At 43.7% G+C, this 20,686-nt stretch overlaps 1 protein-coding gene across 4 annotated transcripts in view; it reads right to left on the bottom strand.

Annotated features, from left to right (window-relative positions):
- The window catches only part of FANCC (FA complementation group C), a 308,404-nt gene that overhangs the window by 3,858 nt on the left and 283,860 nt on the right, over nucleotides 1-20,686 (bottom strand). For all 4 annotated transcript variants that reach the window (XM_077474813.1, XM_077474811.1, XM_077474812.1 and 1 more), the window contains one exon: nucleotides 4,368-4,574. In XM_077474813.1, coding sequence (XP_077330939.1) covers nucleotides 4,368-4,574 — 207 coding nt within the window. The remainder of the gene's footprint in view (nucleotides 1-4,367; nucleotides 4,575-20,686) is intronic.

The following is a 20,686-nucleotide window of genomic DNA, read 5'->3' as shown; positions in this document are numbered from 1 at the left end:
CATTTTGCAAATAAATAATTGTTCTTCATAAATTTAGGCCAAAATGTACAGTGCCTTGCGAAAGTATTCGGCCCCCTTGAACTTTTCAACCTTTTGCCACACTTTAGGCTTCAAACATAAAGATATAAATTTTTTATTTTTTGTCAAGAATCACCAACAAGTGGGACACAATTGTGAAGTGGAACGAAATCTATTAGATTTTTGAAACTTTTTTAACTAATAAAAAAATGAAAAGTGGGGCGTGCAAAATTATTCGGCCCCCTTGCGTTAATACTTTGTAGAGCCACCTTTTGCTGCGATTACAGCTGCAAGTCGCTTGGGGTATGTCTCTATCAGTTTTGCACATCGAGAGACTTTAAATTCTTGCCCATTCTTCCTTGCAAAACAGCTCGAGCTCAGTGAGGTTGGATGGAGAGCGTTTGTGAACAGCAGTTTTCAGCTCTTTCAGATTCTCGATTGGATTCAGGTCTGGACTTTGACTTGGCCATTCTAACACCTGGATACGTTTATTTGTGAACCATTCCTTTGTAGATTTGCTGTATGTTTGGGATCATTGTCTTGTTGGAAGATAAATCTCCGTCCCAGTTTCAGGTCTTTTGCAGACTCCAACAGGTTTTCATCCAGAATGGTCCTGTATTTGGCTGCATCCATCTTCCCCTCAATTTTAACCATCTTCCCTGTCCCCGCTGAAGAAAAGCAGGCCCAAACCATGATGCTGCCACCACCATGTTTCGACAGTGGGGATGGTGTGTTGAGGGTGATGAGCTGTGTTGCTCTTACGCCAAACATATAGTTTTGCATTGTGGGCAAAAAGTTCGATTTTGGTTTCATCTGACCAGAGCACCTTCTTCCACATGTTTGGTGTGTCTCCCAGGTGGCTTGTGGCAAACTTTAGACGAGACTTTTTATGGATATCTTTGAGAAATGGCTTTCTTCTTGCCACTCTTCCATAAAGGCCAGATTTGTGCAGTGTACGACTGATTGTTGTCCTATGGACAGACTCTCCCACCTCAGCTGTAGTTCTCTGCAGTTCATCCAGAGTGATCATGGGCCTCTTGGCTGCATCTCTGATAAGTCTTCTCCTTGTCTGAGCTGAAAGTTTAGAGGGACAGCCAGGTCTTGGTAGATTTGCAGTGGTCTGATACTCCTTCCATTTCAAAATGATCGCTTGCACAGTGCTCCTTGGGATGTTTAAAGCTTGGGAAATCTTTTTGTATCCAAATCCGGCTTTAAACTTCTCCACAACAGTATTACGGACCTGCCTGATGTGTTCCTTGGTCTTCATGATACTCTCTGCGCTTTCAACAGAACCCTGAGACTATCACAGAGCAGGTGCATTTATACAGAGACTTGATTACACACAGGTGGATTCTATTTATCACCATCAGTCATTTAGGACAACATTGGATCATTCAGAGATCCTCGCTGAACTTCTGGAGTGAGTTTGCTGCACTGAAAGTAAAGGGGCAGAATAATTTTGCACGCACCACTTTTCAGTTTTTTATTTGCTAAAAAAGTTTAAATTATCCAATAGATTTCGTTCCACTTCACAATTGTGTCCCACTTGTTGGTGATTCTTCACAAAAAATTTAAATTTTATATCTTTATGTTTGAAGCCTGAAATGTGGCAAAAGGTTGAAAAGTTCAAGGGGGCCGAATACTTTTGCAAGGCACTGTATTCTGCTACTTTATTTCGGGAGGCAGGGGAGCCGTGGGCGTGTCTAAGACGCTGTAGCTCCACCTCCCATGCCTTGCTATTGTAATCTGAAATACCATCTCAGCTCAGCCTCGCCTTTACTCCGCTCTACTCTTCCCCTTTTATGCTGAAGTGGAAGTGTGGCTCAGGTCGTCAAAAAAGCAGCACTACGCATGTGCAATGCTGCTAAGCATCAAGGGAATTGTAGTTCCTTTGAAGCCTTGACATTGCTGCAGGCAGCACGCTCGATAACCTGGAAGTTGAAGAGAACATACAGAGAGGAAAGGAGGAAGTGCCGATAAAGCCTATTTATCTAACAGGTAAATAAAAAAAATTGGCAGAAATAACAGCTAGATTCATGATCTATATATCATATAGATCAGATATTGGCAAAAACATTTTTAGCTTTACAACCCCTTTAGCCACTTGACATCTGTGCTATAGCCGAATGACGGCCACATCACGGATCTGAATTCCCGGGAGCCCGTCATATGGCGGCCTCCCCTGTGCACGCTGCCTGTGCGTGCCCTACAGGCCAATGACAGCTGATCACATGATCAAAACAAAAGCTCGGTGATCATTTTATTTTTCTCCTCACGCTGACAGCTGAGGAGAAAAAAAAAGCAGATCACCGGCTCATCTTAAAGGGACATCGGTCCCAAAGAGGAAAAGGCAATTATGCCTCATTTATGCCATCTGACAGTACCCACGAGTGCCACCTATCAATGCCCGTGGTCCCAATCAGTGCCACCTAGAAGTGCTGCCCATCACTGCCACCTATCGGGGCCCATCAGTGCAGCCTCATCAGTGACGGACAAAAATTACCCGTAACAAAATAAAAATAAAAAGGTTTTTTTTTTAATTCAGTCTTTTTACATTTTTTTAATCAAAAAATAAAAAAATTGCACAGGTGATCAAATACCACTAAACGAAAGCTTTATTTGTGGGAAAAAAATGATAAAAATGTTATTTGGGTACAGTGTTGTATGACCACGCAATTGTCATTCAAAGTGTGACAGCGCTGAAAGCTGAAAATTGGTCTGGATAGGAGGGGGGTTTAAGTGCCTGGTAAGCAAGTGGTTAATCTCAGTATAAATACAACTGTTCTGTGAAGTCCTCAGAGGTTTGTTAGAGAACCTTAGTGAACAAACAGCATCATGAAGGCCAAGGAACATACCAGACAGGTCAGGGATAAAGTTGTGGAGAAGTTTAAAGCAGGGTTAGGTTATAAAAAAAAATATCCCAAGCTTTGGACACCTCACGTAGCACTGTTCAATCCATCATCTGAAAATGGAAAGAGTATGGAACAACTGCAAACCTACGAAGACATGGCCCTCCACCTAAACGGATAGGCCGGGCAAGGAGAGCATTAATCAGAGAAGCAGCCCAGAGGCCCATGGTAACTCTAGAGAAGCCGCAGAGATCCACAGCTCAGGTGGGGGAATCAGTCCACAGGACAACTATTAGTCACTCCCCAAATTTGGTCTTTATGGAAGAGTGGCAAGTACCATCCCCACCGTTGAGGATATGCTTTTCTTCAGCAGGGACAGGGAAGCTGGTCAGAGCTGATAGGAAGATGGATGGCAAATACATGAGCCGATACATGAGCCAAATACAGGGCAATTTTAGAGTCTGCAAAAGACTTGAGAGTGTTGCTGAGGTTCACCTTCCAGCGGGACGACCACACTAAACATACACCTGGAGCTGCAATGGAATGGTGTAGATCAAAGCATATTCATGTGTTAGAATGGCCCATTCAAAGTTGAAATCGAAATCCAATAGAGAATCTGTGGCAAGACTTGAAAAGAAGAATGGGCAAAAATGTCTCTCTAGATATGCAAAGCTGGTAGAGACGTCCCCAAAAAGACTAGCAGCTGTAATTGCAGTGAAAGGTGGTTCTACAAAGGATTGACTCGGGGGGGGGGGGGGGGGTGGATCAGGGTTTTCATTTTTCCCTTGCAGCTTACAGAAATTGTGAAAGACCCCCAAAGCCATATCTTTTCTGAAAGCATATGAATAAAAGAAGGTGCTACTGATTTTTAGGCCCCGCGGTATAGGACGGAAGGAAGCAGAGGGTGACAGGTAGAGAGGAAGCCGCAAAGGGGGGGGGGGTGTTATTTTCGCTGAATAACTATGATCAGCGGCTTTTTAGCCACTAATCAGAGTCATTGTTTTGTTCAGCAGAGTTTGCTGAACATTTCTGATATAAGTTTATGGCCACTGAAGTGACCATGAGCTTATAACAGAGAACAATGTAGGTCCGTACAGCGTACAGACTTGGCCACCTGCAGGCAGTTCTGTAGGTCCATACGGTGTACGGACCTGGCAGTGAAAGGGTTAAAGCACAGATAGGTCCGACAGACGAATGTAGTGCAGCTAAAGCACAGATTTTTAATAAATTCATCCAATGGAGCAGAAAACCTCACCCTTATCATGTTATGTCTGTCCTCTGTTGCTCTAGTAAAATTGTCTTTAAAAATGAAGACTCGCCCCTGGAGGAGGATGCAGGAGATATTAATACAAATTGATCCTACAGTATAATTAATCTTGTTTCCCCTTAGAGCGCCTAGTTTTGGCACTCTTGTACAATATTATGTGTAAGCAACACTGTGTGAGCTGGCATTGGCTATCAAAATGACTTTGATCATTACATTACATCTTTAACACTTACAAAAGAAATACACTGTTTGATGATGTTATGCCACTCAGGAGAACACAGAAGGAAAGTTACGCAAAGATGTCTGATCAGCTGCAGAGTACACGCTTGCCATTCGTCTGATTTATTTTCCACTTGGAATATTTTTTTCAGGGACGTAACACAAACTGTTGAATTTCTGAAGAGTGATACTAAACTTCTATATGCGGATTTTGCTTCCATCTAGGAGATATAACATGAGACAATTAAGAAAACATCAGCTAAATTACTGCTCAGATCAAGAAGAAATACACGAAATACACCAAGATTGAACTAAGAATACACATGACTCTTGTATGTAGACAATATTTGTTTATCCTGAATTACAGTTTTAACACCTGCTTTCATGTAGGGTGCCTTCAACCAATAATACTGCATAGATCATGAAGAAGACGTTATCAACTTTGTCTTAAATTTTTTTTTAAATAATTGGCAGAAAAAACTCTCATCTGACACTGCACAAAGCGATGCAGAACATCAAGCACACAGATGTCTCCAAGAAGTTTTGTAATGAGGGATTAGTGACAGCTGAAATCCATGTTAGGAAGTCAGCAGACCATTCAATTTCAGAAGAGGCTGGATTTAGGCACTGGGACACTCAGCTTGACACTAAAACTTTGAAAAAGAAAAAATTAAAATACCCTAAATTTCTTTGGTCTATTATTAAGCTGTCAGGGCAATCTGCCAACAACCGAATAATTAATTGGGAAATCAGAAACGGAAAACTCCCTGAATAATGTCTTTCTATATTGTCACTATTATATAACACATTTTCACGGGCATCACAAGAATAAGCCCTGTTTACCATTATTCAGCAGGATTTGTAAATGATCTGTTACAAGATAATAGCAGATTGCTGAAATGAAAATCCCACAATCTGATTTCAGAACTGCATGTTTTTCATAGAAAATACCATTATTTCAGGTCTTCAAGTAGAATAGCATATACTGTACATAAAATGGCGGTGAAGTAATGTCCCTGTTGTCTTTTGGTACAGAAGTAAAGTATTAGATACAGTATCTCAAAAAAGTGAGTACACCTCACATTTTTGTAAATATTTTATTATATCTTTTCATGTGACACTGAAGAAATAACACTTTGCTACACTGTAAGGTAGTGAGTTTACAGCTTGTATAACAGTGTACATTTGCTGTCCCCTCAAAATAACACACAGCCATTAATGTCTAAACCGCTGGAAACAAAAGTGAATACACCTCTAAGTGAAAATGTCCAAATCGGGCCCAAAGTGCCAATATCTTGTGTGGCCACCATTATTTTCCAGCACTGACTTAACCCTCTTGGGCATGGAGCTTCACAGGTTGCCACTGAAGTCCTCTTTTACTCCTCCATGATGACATCATGGAGCTGGTGTATGTTGAGACCTTGCGCACCTCCACCTTCGGATTGAGGATGCCCCACAGATGCTCAATAGGGTTTAGGTCTAGAGACATGCTTGGCCAGTTCATCACCTTTACCCTCAGCTTCTTTAGCAAGGCAGTGGTCATCTTGGAGGTGTGTTTAGGGTCGTTATGTTGGAATACTGCCTGGCGGCCCGGGCTCCGAAGGGAGGGGATCATGCTCTGCTTCAGTATGTCACAGTACATGTTCGCATTCATGGTTCCCTCAATGAACTGTAGCTCCCCAGTGCTGGTAGCACTCGTGCAGCCCCAAACCATGACACTCCCACCACCATGTTTGACTGTAGGCAAGGCACACAAGTTTATCTTGGTCTCATCAGACCACAGTAATCCTTGTCCTTCGTCTACTTGTCATGTGGTCTGATGAGACCAAGATAAACTTGTGTGCCTTGCCTACAGTCAAGCATGTGGTGGGAGTGTCATGGTTTGGGGCTGCACAAGGCACACAAGTTTATCTTGGACTCATCAGACCACAGGACATGGTTCCAGTAATCCATGACAAGGAACTGTGAATGCCAACATGAACTGTGACATACTGAAGCAGAGCATGATCCCCTCCCTGCGGAGACTGGGCCGCATGGCAGTATTCTAACATGATAACGACCTCAAACACACGTCCAAGACGACCACTGCCTTGTTAAAGAAGCTGAGGGTAAAGGTGATGGACTGGCCAAGCATGGCTCTAGACCTAAACCCTATTAAGCATCTGTGGGGCATCCTCAAAAGGAAGGTGGAAGAGCGCAAGGTCTCTAACATCTACCAGCTCCGTGATGTCATCATGGAGGAGCGGAAGAGGACTCCAGTGGCAACCAGTAAAGCTCTGGTGAACTCCATGCCCAAGAGGGTTAAGGCAGTGCTGGAAAACAATTGTGGCCACACAAAACACTGAACTTTGGACACAATTTGGACATTTTCACTTAGGTGTGTATTTGCTTTTGTTGCCAGCAGTTTAGACATTAATGGCTGTGCGTTGAGTTTATTTTGAGGGAAAAGCTAATTTACACTGTTATACAAGCTGTACACTCACTACTTTACATTGTAGCGTAAGTGTAATTTCTTCAGTGTTGTCACATTAAAAGATATAATAAAATATTAACAAAAATGTGAGGGGTGTACTCACTTTTGGGAGATACAGTATGTATCACTCTGATGTCAGAACTTTCAGAGAAAGCCAGGATATTATTTCTGACCTACCCAAAACTGAGACTTTGCTCTATTAAGTGGCAATATAAATAATAGGATTTTTAAAACAGCTTACCTGTAAAAATCCTTTTCTTTGAGGTACATCACGGGACACAGAGCCATAGTACTTACTATGTGGGTTTTATAGGCCACCTTCCGGTGCTGGACACTGGCACGCCCTAAATTAAAAAGTGCCCTCCTTATAAAACCCCTCCCACTGGTGGGAGTACCTCAGTTTTGTAGCAAAGCAACACACTTGTATACCAAAGAAGGGAGGGACCTGTGCCCCGTGATGTACCTCAAAGAAAAGGATTTTACAGGTAAGCGGTTTTAAAAATCCTATTTTCTTATCGTACATCATGGGACACAGAGCCATAGTACTTATTCTGTGGGATGTCCCATAGCAATGCCAACAAAAGTAGGGCACCAAGAGACCAGAGAACTTATACTGCAGCCTGCAGTACACTGCGCCCAAAAGCGCTATCCTTATGACCTCTCACATCTACTTTATAGAATTTGGTAAATGTGTGGTCTGAAGACCAAGTTGCGGCCTTGCAGATCTGAACCAAGGAGGCTTGGTGATTCACTGCCCAAGAAGCACAAACAGCTCTGGTGGAGTGCGATTTAATATGAAAAGGAGGAATTTTCCTCTTTAAACTATAGGCTTGAACAATCATTTGACAAATCCATTTAGAAATAGTAGATTTTCACGCTGCCTGTCCTCTTTTAGGACCAAGAAAAAAAGGAAGAGAACTGCGCAATCCCTAATATTTCTATTAGGATTTAAACCAAACTACCTTAAACAGGTATATCTTGTGATCTATAAGGGCCGGTTCACACAGCGAGGCGATGCGAGGCGACACGGCTCGCCTCGCCTCGCTCCCGCAAGTCGCCCCCGTTCTGTACAATGGAACCGTTCTGAGAGGAGCGACTCGAGTCGCTCCGACTCAGAAAAAAGGTTCCTGTACTACTTCGGGGCGACTTCGGGGGCGACTTGCATTGACTTCTATACAGAAGTCCTCTGCAAGTCGCCGCTGAGGTCCCCGCAGGTCGCGGCGAGGCAAGTCGGAGACGCCTCGCCGCGCCTCGCTGTGTGAACCGGCCCTAACTCTAACACACCAAACTTATGGCTAAATAAACCAAAAGCATTACTTATAATTATATACAGTGAATATATATATGTTCCCTCATAGGCTATGAACCAAAAAGGAAAAAGACATGTGTAATTCAAAAAAAGGCATATGAAGTAAACTCAAACGGTTCTCAAACTATATGTGATAACATAAAGTCCATAAACAGTCCAACTGGAGAGCCACCCTGTGTGAAAAGGATCTATTCAATCGTAAAGCTTATCGATCAGCGTGAAGCAAAACCAGGTGCACCTCAACCAGACAAGTAATAATAGCCCCTTACCAGATGTCCTGGTAGGGAGCGCGTATTCACAAAATGGGTCTGCAGATGGATCAAACTTGAGCCCTCCAAATGGAACACTCCCATAAGGCAGGTTTAGGAGATACACCAGTCATAAACCGTCAAGCATGGGAAGACGCTGTTTGAAGCGGGACTCAGATGTATGGCATTGTAGAGTCAAGGAGGGTTCACCATAGGGAGGAAAAAAAGCGCTCCAAATAGTGTAAAATCATTTATTAAAACGAATATAAAAAAAACAAGAGATGCACTTACAAACATGAAAGAACATCGGGGATATCATCAAACTGGGCAAGCGTCGGCCGATCGCGAACACCAATCGATATCCCTTCTAGTACCGGTTCACATGAGGCAAGTAAGCGTGTCACGCCACCCAACGCGTTTCGTGAAAAATTCACGTCGTCTGGGGTATGGGTGACATGCCATATTGCCTCCATTAAATAGTGAATGTTGGAACAAGCCACCTCCTCCACTGTTTGAAAGCCTCTTTCACTTCCGGGTCAGAGGGCCAAGCCTCACTCCCATATCCAATAGAATGCGAGGTCAAAGGGCCAAGACAGCGGAAGTGATGCTCCCATGTCCAGTGACGTGCAAGATCAGGGGGTCAGGGCGGCGGAAGTGATCCATGCAATCACCCGCCCATTTCTATTTCCGTCTAAAAAGGCGCTCAATACGACGGCGTGACAACACGCCGTACGTAACGAGCGGATGACGTCACGTCGTGGATCACGAGCGGATGACACCACGACGTGCATGGCGAGCGGATGGGCGGCGCACAACACCCACTACAAGGAAGTGTGTGCGCTCCATCTGATACCATGTCTCACTTTCAATACAATGGGCGTGACGAACGGATGACATCGCGCCGTACGTAGCAGATGGATGAACGGCGCACATCACCCCTTACATGGAAGTGTGTGCGCTCCATCCGGTGCCACGTCTCACTTTCAATAAAGCGTGGTAATAACTACGGGCCTCCATAGCCAATAAATCTTCCTACTTATCCCAAAGGAGGAAGACATATATGGGAGGAAGATGTATATACCTCAAACAAAACTAAATGGAGACGGGAGGAGGGGACTGGTCCAAACACAAAAATTAAAAATTATTAACTGACAATTAATAGTCAAAATAGATAAAACATGCAAGGCACTTTATAATGCATATCTAACTAATTATGTGGTTAAACACTTCGTAATGATAGAATGGCGGTATTGGATCAGCTACAAAGTTCACCCACAACAAAAAGTGGAAGGGACATACACAACTGTATTATATGGGACTCAATGTATTATGAAATATAAAGTATTTCCCTCTTAGAATAGAAAAATGGGAGCTTGCAAGAACAACCATCAGACGCTAAAGTAAGGTAAGGAAATCCACAGATATCCAGATCCCACAATGTCTAATGGAAAAGTCATATCTGTTTAGCGTCTATACCTAGAACACTGACATAAACAACACGCTAAGCATTATTAATGAATGCATTAACGTCTGTATCTGTATTCATACCATAAGGGGTGTAAGTTTTTAGTCTATGGATCCAAGACATCTCCAACCGTGAGATCTCTCTGACCAGAGCTCCCCCCCTCCAGTGGGGTTTGTACTTATCAATCCCCATGTACAAGGTGTTGGACGGATCCCTTCCATGTTTCTCGTCATAGTGTCTAGAAAGGGGATGTTTGTCAAAACCCCGTTTAATGTTGGCAATATGCTCATTCAATCTGACCTTGAGGGCTCTCTTAGTTCTCCCCACGTACTGAAGCCCACAAGGACATTGAATGAGATAAACCACTGCTTCTGACGAGCATGTAATGAACGGCTCCACTGTGTACTTTCTATGGGTACTGGTGGAGACGAACTCAAGGATTTTAGAATTTTTGTTCTTATTATAGGAACATACCTGACAATTCCTACATCTATAATACCCTTTAAGGTTCTGAAAGAAGCATCTGTCTTTAACAGGGGGGTTCTGTACGCTAGGGGCAATCATATTACCTAGTGAAGAGACTCCTTTAAAGATCACTCTGGGGACTTCCGGTAGGATAGTTCCAAGAGTTTGGTCACTGGTCAAAATATGCCAGTGTCTGCGGATAAGCTGTTTAACCTTCTGGTGTTGCATCGAGAAGGTAGTGACGAAGGGTAATAGGGACTGATTCGCATCAACCTCACGCTCCCTGTCCACCAGCAAAGCAGATCTGTCTCTCTCCCGTGATTTTGTATACGCTTCGGTCAGCAGGTCCGCTGCGTAGCCCTTCTCCGCAAACCGCTGGGATAGAAGCTTAGCTTGCTCATCAAACTTGTTGGTATCAGAACAGTTTCTCCTGATACGTAGGTACTGTCCCAAAGGGACCGACCTTAACCAGGAGTCCAAGTGACAGCTGCCCATAGGAATATAAGAATTCCTATCTGTAGACTTAAAGAAGGTGGAGGTGACAAAACTCTCACTGTTAACCTTGATGTTTAAATCTAGAAAGTTGACACCTTCCTGGCTGGCTTCATAGCTGAATTTGATGCCTCTCGTGTTGTTATTTAGCCCTTCCATAAAGGCATGGAGTTCGTGTTCGTCACCGTCCCAAAGGAGGAGGACGTCATCGATATACCGTGCCCACAGCACTATCTCCGGTCGTCTGGGAGAATCGATGACATCCTCCTCCCATTTGGCCATAAATAAGTTAGCCAAACTGGGGGCATATTTGGCCCCCATGGCAACCCCTTTATCTTGACAATAAAACTGGTTGTCGAACCAGAAGTAATTGTGCTTGGCTGCAAAATCTAAAAGGGCCAAAATAAAATCAATCTGGATCTGTGTTAAACCAGAGTCTCGCTCCAGATAAACCCTGGCGGCTTCAAGTCCCAGTTCATGGGGAATAATGGTGTAAAGGGATGTGACATCGGCTGTCACAAGCCATAAACCTGGGGTTGGTTTGTAGGTGTTTAACAGGGATCCAGTGACGAAATACAAAAAGGAATTAACAGGGATTGTAGATGCGGGTTTCCGTAGAGGGATCCTTACGGACAGGGAAAAATCTTTCCTTGTACCTATGGCCCCCAGAACCCCAGTTATCTATTATCTCCCGAAGCTACATAAGAGTACTACCTGCCCCCCTGGTCGACCTATTGTCAGTGGCATAGATTCAGTGACGTTCAGGGTGGGCAGGTATATAGATTTTTTTCTTCAGCCGCTTGTGAAGAAAATCCCATCATACGTGAGGGATACCAAGCAAATCCTGAACATGTTAAAGGGATGTGACATCGGCTGTCACAAGCCATAAACCTGGGGTTGGTTTGTAGGTGTTTAACATGTTCAGGATTTGCTTGGTATCCCTCACGTATGATGGGATTTTCTTCACAAGCGGCTGAAGAAAAAAATCTATATACCTGCCCACCCTGGACGTCACTGAATCTATGCCACTGACAATAGGTCGACCAGGGGGGCAGGTAGTACTCTTATGTAGCTTCGGGAGATAATAGATAACTGGGGTTCTGGGGGCCATAGGTACAAGGAAAGATTTTTCCCTGTCCGTAAGGATCCCTCTACGGAAACCCGCATCTACAATCCCTGTTAATTCCTTTTTGTATTTCGTCACTGGATCCCTGTTAAACACCTACAAACCAACCCCAGGTTTATGGCTTGTGACAGCCGATGTCACATCCCTTTACACCATTATTCCCCATGAACTGGGACTTGAAGCCGCCAGGGTTTATCTGGAGCGAGACTCTGGTTTAACACAGATCCAGATTGATTTTATTTTGGCCCTTTTAGATTTTGCAGCCAAGCACAATTACTTCTGGTTCGACAACCAGTTTTATCGTCAAGATAAAGGGGTTGCCATGGGGGCCAAATATGCCCCCAGTTTGGCTAACTTATTTATGGCCAAATGGGAGGAGGATGTCATCGATTCTCCCAGACGACCGGAGATAGTGCTGTGGGCACGGTATATCGATGACGTCCTCCTCCTTTGGGACGGTGACGAACACGAACTCCATGCCTTTATGGAAGGGCTAAATAACAACACGAGAGGCATCAAATTCAGCTATGAAGCCAGCCAGGAAGGTGTCAACTTTCTAGATTTAAACATCAAGGTTAACAGTGAGAGTTTTGTCACCTCCACCTTCTTTAAGTCTACAGATAGGAATTCTTATATTCCTATGGGCAGCTGTCACTTGGACTCCTGGTTAAGGTCGGTCCCTTTGGGACAGTACCTACGTATCAGGAGAAACTGTTCTGATACCAACAAGTTTGATGAGCAAGCTAAGCTTCTATCCCAGCGGTTTGCGGAGAAGGGCTACGCAGCGGACCTGCTGACCGAAGCGTATACAAAATCACGGGAGAGAGACAGATCTGCTTTGCTGGTGGACAGGGAGCGTGAGGTTGATGCGAATCAGTCCCTATTACCCTTCGTCACTACCTTCTCGATGCAACACCAGAAGGTTAAACAGCTTATCCGCAGACACTGGCATATTTTGACCAGTGACCAAACTCTTGGAACTATCCTACCGGAAGTCCCCAGAGTGATCTTTAAAGGAGTCTCTTCACTAGGTAATATGATTGCCCCTAGCGTACAGAACCCCCCTGTTAAAGACAGATGCTTCTTTCAGAACCTTAAAGGGTATTATAGATGTAGGAATTGTCAGGTATGTTCCTATAATAAGAACAAAAATTCTAAAATCCTTGAGTTCGTCTCCACCAGTACCCATAGAAAGTACACAGTGGAGCCGTTCATTACATGCTCGTCAGAAGCAGTGGTTTATCTCATTCAATGTCCTTGTGGGCTTCAGTACGTGGGGAGAACTAAGAGAGCCCTCAAGGTCAGATTGAATGAGCATATTTTAAACTAAATTTGTTCACGTTTCTATATCCTTGTGATCGTGTTAGCAGCTTTTTTCTTTGTTGGTGTTTTTTTGGAGATAGCGCAGTGTTGACTGGTATTGACAGTTTTTGAATGAGCATATTGCCAACATTAAACGGGGTTTTGACAAACATCCCCTTTCTAGACACTATGACGAGAAACATGGAAGGGATCCGTCCAACACCTTGTACATGGGGATTGATAAGTACAAACCCCACTGGAGGGGGGGAGCTCTGGTCAGAGAGATCTCACGGTTGGAGATGTCTTGGATCCATAGACTAAAAACTTACACCCCTTATGGTATGAATACAGATACAGACGTTAATGCATTCATTAATAATGCTTAGCGTGTTGTTTATGTCAGTGTTCTAGGTATAGACGCTAAACAGATATGACTTTTCCATTAGACATTGTGGGATCTGGATATCTGTGGATTTCCTTACCTTACTTTAGCGTCTGATGGTTGTTCTTGCAAGCTCCCATTTTTCTATTCTAAGAGGGAAAAACTTTATATTTCATAATACATTGAGTCCCATATAATACAGTTGTGTATGTCCCTTCCACTTTTTGTTGTGGGTGAACTTTGTAGCTGATCCAATACCGCCATTCTATCATTACGAAGTGTTTAACCACATAATTAGTTAGATATGCATTATAAAGTGCCTTGCATGTTTTATCTATTTTGACTATTAATTGTCAGTTAATAATTTTTAATTTTTGTGTTTGGACCAGTCCCCTCCTCCCGTCTCCATTTAGTTTTGTTTGAGGTATATACATCTTCCTCCCATATATGTCTTCCTCCTTTGGGATAAGTAGGAAGATTTATTGGCTATGGAGGCCCGTAGTTATTACCACGCTTTATTGAAAGTGAGACGTGGCACCGGATGGAGCGCACACACTTCCATGTAAGGGGTGATGTGCGCCGTTCATCCATCTGCTACGTACGGCGCGATGTCATCCGTTCGTCACGCCCATTGTATTGAAAGTGAGACATGGTATCAGATGGAGCGCACACACTTCCTTGTAGTGGGTGTTGTGCGCCGCCCATCCGCTCGCCACGCACGTCGTGGTGTCATCCGCTCGTGATCCATGACGTGACGTCATCCGCTCGTTACGTACGGCGTGTTGTCACGCCGTCGTATTGAGCGCCTTTTTAGACGGAAATAGAGATGGGCGGGTGATTGCATGGATCACTTCCGCCGCCCTGACCCCCTGATCTTGCACGTCATTGGACATGGGAGCATCACTTCCGCTGTCTTGGCCCTTTGACCTCGCATTCTATTGGATATGGGAGTGAGGCTTGGCCCTCTGACCCCGGAAGTGAAAGAGGCTTTCAAACAGTGGAGGAGGTGGCTTGTTCCAACATTCACTATTTAATGGAGGCAATATGGCGTGTCACCCATACCCCAGACGACGTGAATTTTTCACGAAACGCGTTGGGTGGCGTGACACGCTTACTTGCCTCATGTGAACCGGTACTAGAAGGGATATCGATTGGTGTTCGCGATCGGCCGACGCTTGCCCAGTTTGATGATATGCCCGATGTTCTTTCATGTTTGTAAGTGCATCTCTTGTTTTTTTTATATTCGTTTTAATAAATGATTTTACACTATTTGGAGCGCTTTTTTTCCTCCCTATGGTGAACCCTCCTTGACTCTACAATGCCATACATCTGAGTCCCGCTTCAAACAGCGTCTTCCCATGCTTCACGGTTTATGACTGGTGTATCTCCTAAACCTGCCTTACGGGAGTGTTCCATTTGGAGGGCTCAAGTTTGATCCATCTGCAGACCCATTTTGTGAATACGCGCTCCCTACCGGGACATCTGGTAAGGGGCTATTATTACTTGTCTGGTTGAGGTGCACCTGGTTTTGCTTCACGCTGATCGATAAGCTTTACGATTGAATAGATCCTTTTCACACAGGGAGGCTCTCCAGTTGGACTGTTTATGGACTTTATGTTATCACATATAGTTTGAGAACCGTTTGAGTTTACTTCATATGCCTTTTTTTGAATTACACATGTCTTTTTCCTTTTTGGTTCATAGCCTATGAGGGAACATATATATATTCACTGTATATAATTATAAGTAATGCTTTTGGTTTATTTAGCCATAAGTTTGGTGTGTTAGAGTTATAGATCACAAGATATACCTGTTTAAGGTAGTTTGGTTTAAATCCTAATAGAAATATTAGGGATTGCGCAGTTCTCTTCCTTTTTTTCTTTGTCTCTATATGTATATTACACTTTGGGTATATATAAGAACTGCTGCATCACACATTTTTTCGTTAAGTACACACTGTAGCGCAGATTTCCTCTCCTTTTTTTCTTCCTCTTTTAGGACCGTCTGGAAACACAAACAAAACATCTGTTTTACGAATCTGAGCGGTCACTTTCAAATAGACCTTGACCGCTCTCACCACATCAAGAGAATGTAGTGACTTTTCCTTCACAGAACAAGGCTCTGGAAAAAAAGAAGGCAGAACAATATCTTGGTTTAAATGAAAACTTGATATTACTTTCGGTAGGAATTTAGGATGAGGTCATAATACAACCTTATACAACCTTATCTTTATGCAGAATCAAATATGGCTCTTTATAAGAAAGAGCAGCCAACTCTGATACTCTTCAAGCAGAAGATATGGCAACCAAAAAAACAAATTGCCTTGTCAAGAGGACCAAGGGAATATCCCGCATTGGCTCAAAAGGCTGCATTTGTAAAGCCGATAGGACTAGATTTAAGTCTCAAGGGTTCAAAAAAACACAGATAAGGCTGACGCTTGGCCTTTGATAGGACTCAAGGCCAGCTTCATCTCTAATCCCATTTGTAAGAATTTAAGGATCCTACCTATGACATATTTCCTGGGGTGCAAACCCCTGGATTCACACCAGGAGACATATGCCTTCCAGACTCTATAGTATATGATTCTGGAGGCCGGCTTCCTAGCATTAACAACAGTAGAAACTACTGAAGTTGATAGCCCAAGGTCATTTAGAATGTGGGTCTCAATAGCCAAACCGTTAAATTTAGCGTTTGTAAGGTAGGATGGAATACTGGACCTTGTCCTGGAAGGTCTGGCCACAGTGGTAGGGTCCAAGGGTCCCCTATCGCCATTTTTATGATCTCGGCAAACCAAGATCTCCTGGGCCACAAGAATCACCTTCTTTCCTTCTTGCTCGATCCTGCAAAGAAGCCGCGGAAGCAGTAGAACAGGAGGGAACGCATAGATGATAGTGAGAACTGATCCCAAGGAAAGACCACGGCATCTGTTCCGCATGCCATCGGATCACTTGTCCTTGACACAAAGTTGTTGATTTTGTTGTTGAACCTGGACGCAAACAGATCCATGTCCGTAACCCCCCATTTTTGGCATATTGACAGAAAGATGTCGGGATGAATTCTCTCGGGAACAATTGTTGGCGACTCAGGTAGTCCGCCTGTCAATTCTCTATTCCTGGAATGAAAATTTCTGATAGGCAAGGAATGTTGCTTTCTGCCCAAGAAAGAATATGATTCACCTCTCTCTGGGCCACATGACTTCTCGTGCCCCCTTGGTGATTGATGTAGACCACTGCTGTGGCATTGTCGGATTGAATTCTGACAGGATAATTCCGTAGCTTGAGCGTCCAGACCTCTAGGGCCAGGCGTACTGCCCGAATTTCTAGAATATTGATGGGCAAGATCATCTCTGAGATGGACCATTTCCCCTGGACAGATGCTTCTTCCAGGACTGCTCCGCAGCCTAAAAGGCTGGCATCTGTTGTTACCACCTTCCAGGTGACTGGCAGAAAGGATTTCCCTTGTTGAAGATTCTTGGATATCAACCACCAATTGAGGCTCTGATGCACACTGTGGGATAAATGCATTGGAAAGTCCAGAGCATATACCTTCTTGTTCCAAGTAGATAGGATACTGCTTTGTAGCAGTCTCGAATGAAACTGCGCATAAGGAACGGCCTCGAAAGAAGCCACCATCTTTCACAACAATTTCATGCAAAGACGAATAGGATTCTTCTTTGTTTTGACCAAATGGATCAGTTCCTTTATTGGTTCCTTTATGGAATCCTTAGCAGCGTCAATTGCTGGAATCCCCCATTTTTTATAAAAGTCTTCCTCCATAGGATAAAGTATAGAAAACCTTTTTGGAGGGAAAAATTGTTTATCTGGGTGCTCCCATTCAGAATATATAAGCTTCCTTAGCCACGCATGTATAGGAAAAGGATGATCAGATTGGGGAGGCTTAAGTGAACCCAAACCAGACATGGGCTCATCAACTGACTGCGCTGCTGGCAGCAAAAAGGTAGAGCAGACCAACCCAGTGAGAGGATGTACCAACAATCTTTCCTGCGGACCTGATATTCCTGTATTAGGTTCCTCATACGCAGAGGCGTTAGCCTCTTCCTGGTCTTTAGAAGGCAAATCATCTTCTCTTGCTCTTTGCTCCTCAGAATGAGGGTCATGAGCAATGGACGGGGACCTGCTACGCCCCAGTCTGGAATGCAAATAAAGCATAAATTTTTTGCTCCAAGCTTAAAATGGTTGAAGAAAAAAACTCCTGGGTAATATACATAGGGGCTGCAGTGTCAAGAGCAGCTGCAACACTTGCCCCTCCTGATGACTCACTCTGATCAGCCATATCACTCTCAGGGGATGATGACATCTTTTTTGAGATGTTTCTAGGCTGCCATGTCACTGTAGGAGTCTTACTAGAGCCACGAGCGGCATCCATTCATGCCGGTTTTTTTCCCTCGAGAAGAAGGGGAGAAAAACAGGCTGCACATGGGGTATGTGGTGGGGAGAGGACCCCCCCCGGCTTACTGGAGGACTTCGCTGCCGTTCGGAGGAAGAAGAGTTTCTGCTTCTTGAATCACATTGTGGCTTTCTGAGAAGCTTGAGTCACGTAAGTGCTCAATACAGCCCCCAGTGGTGACTACATAGGCATGACAACACTTACAATCTTAAAGGAGACATTCATAAGAAAACTTCTTAGAAAACATCACTTACCTTTTTTTGCCGCAGGGTTTTCTGTGGTAAAGCAACAGGCCCAATCTTCATCCTTCATGGTGGGTTCTGATAAATCTTCAGGAGCAGAGGATCCTAGAGGAAACCAACTATCCTGGGCCTGCCAGTAAAACTTTATGGCCTCACTACCAAAAAGTACTGGATCCCATGGTCCAGCTCTCTAAAAGAGAAACATTCGCAGGCAAAACCTTGTTTCTTCGAATACGAGGCCCGGGTACCATTCACTTCGGCCAAAAGAGACACTTTGAATGGATCCGGTCAGGCTGGCTAGCCCCAGCAAGGATTGCTCCAGTGGGGCTCAGCACAGCACATCTTCACTCGTGACCACTGGCGAAAAAAACTGAGGTACTCCCACCAGTGGGAGGGGTTATATAGGGAGGGCACTTTTTCATTTAGGGTGTGCCAGTGTCCAGCACCTGAAGATGGCCTATAAAACCCACATAGTAAGTACTATGGCTCTTTGTCCCGCGATGTACGATAAGAAAGTATTTTTTATTTCAAGACAGATGTTTTTTCATTTATAAGTTTGACCATTATTGGTAACATTCTACATAATTGTCAAAATATCAGAAAGGCTGCAATCTTCAGATGAACTATTAGGAAAAAGTTTAATTTAAAGTAAACTACTCCTTTTACACACAAGATCTCCACTTGAACTCCAGCCCATGATCCATGGGTTGGAAAAAGCAAGAGCCTTAACACATACAGACTTCATTACATAATGCAATGCAGGTGCCCTTCACAGTGCACTGGGGTATGTGTATTGGTTGCCAATTTTATGAAAAGTCTGTATTTACATATGGATTTGTGGAGGTAATGCAATAGTGTTTCATGAGGATTGTTGTGTGTGGTGGTGCCTACACTTATGTTCTGAGCTTAGTTTCATTAGGTTTTAGTTGTGACAAGCTGACTTTAAATGTAAAGGTGTGCTTTATTTATAAAACATCTTTTTTGATGCAAAGGTTCATTTCTTCTGTGTTTGTTTATCTGGGAAATGCAAAGCCCAATATTAACATGCACAGTGCAGGAAGTCCAAGCAATCAATCAGATTTCAGTTTACTATAAGTCATATTACTGAAAGAAGAATATTATCTGTTGTTATGAGTTCTGACACTTTGTATTTTCCTATTTGGCTCATTAAAAACACCTGTCAAATCCAATCTACTATTTGTTGTCTGATCTTTATGTACGAAGGGTGGTGGTGGGGAGAGCCTGGAATCCAGCAGGAGTGGCCACCAAAAACATTTCACGCAAGTGCTGTTTTAAACTGTACATCATTGTTCACTATACTGTTTTGTCAAATAAAGCCTGATGCATAAAAAGGATGACAGACCAAATGACCCACTGTATCAAATGCCTTGCTCTGATTTTTCCAAGCATTGTTTTTTTTTTTTGTACTTGTAATAACTAGATTATATAATTTTAAAGCCCTACTCCTGGTTAAGTGTTATGTCTTACAAACAAATGTTATTAACTGCCTTTTACTTCAAAACAGCTCTGCATTAATACTATGCTATGCGAACCAGAGAGGTTTCCCACATCCTGTGAGCCCAGAACATGAAAGATCTCTCCCTCTGAGAATGCTTAATCAGGCTGCCCTGGATTCATAGGCAAGTACTGACGTGGAGCCACTCTCTGCAGCATTCAGGATGCAAAAAGATAACATGTGATGTAACACAACCAGAATGGCAAAAAATAAATAAAAAGGTAGTTAGGGCCATATATATTTGGACAGAGGCACAATTTTAGCTTTTTTCAGGTATTTACCAAAACATATTCAAACTATAGTTATATAATGGATATGGGCTGAAAGTGCACATGCTCAGGTTTAATTTGAGGGTATGCACATCCAAATCAGAGGAAGGGTTTAGTAATTACAGCTCTTAAGACTAGCCATCCCCCCTTTTTCAAGGGACCAAAAGTACTTGGACAATTGAATCAAAAGCCGTTTCATAGCCAGGTGTAGGCTATGCCTTTGTTAGTTCTTTGTTTTTAATTTAACCACTTAACAACCGCCCTATAGCCGAATGACGGCTACAGGGCGGTTTCTTAACTCTGGGAGGCCGTCATATGACGTCCTCCCAGAATTCCGCTCTCGCGCGCCCCCTGGGGTCGCGCACTCGAGAGCATCACGGATCACGGTAAACGGCCGCTCATTGACGTCTATCCTTTAAGGGCTCACTGCGCGCTCCTGGGAGCGCGCATCGGGGAAAATCTGTGTTGGCCGTGTCCCCTGGACACAGCCAATCACAGATCGCTGTAAACGGCCAATCACAGCGGCCGTTTACAGTGCAATCGCCGCCTCCAATGGGTGATGATCTCAAATGTAAACAAATGAGATCATCACCCATTGCTGAATCTGTCTCCTCACACAGAGATAGCGTGTGAGGAG

This window comes from Lithobates pipiens, unplaced genomic scaffold, assembly GCF_037356315.1.
Source record: "Lithobates pipiens isolate NorthernLeopardFrog02 unplaced genomic scaffold, aLitPip1_a1.2 Scaffold_13, whole genome shotgun sequence".
Lineage (NCBI taxonomy): Eukaryota > Metazoa > Chordata > Amphibia > Anura > Ranidae > Lithobates > Lithobates pipiens.
Note: the sequence above shows the minus strand (reverse complement) of the source record. Positions and strands in the feature narration are given on the sequence as shown.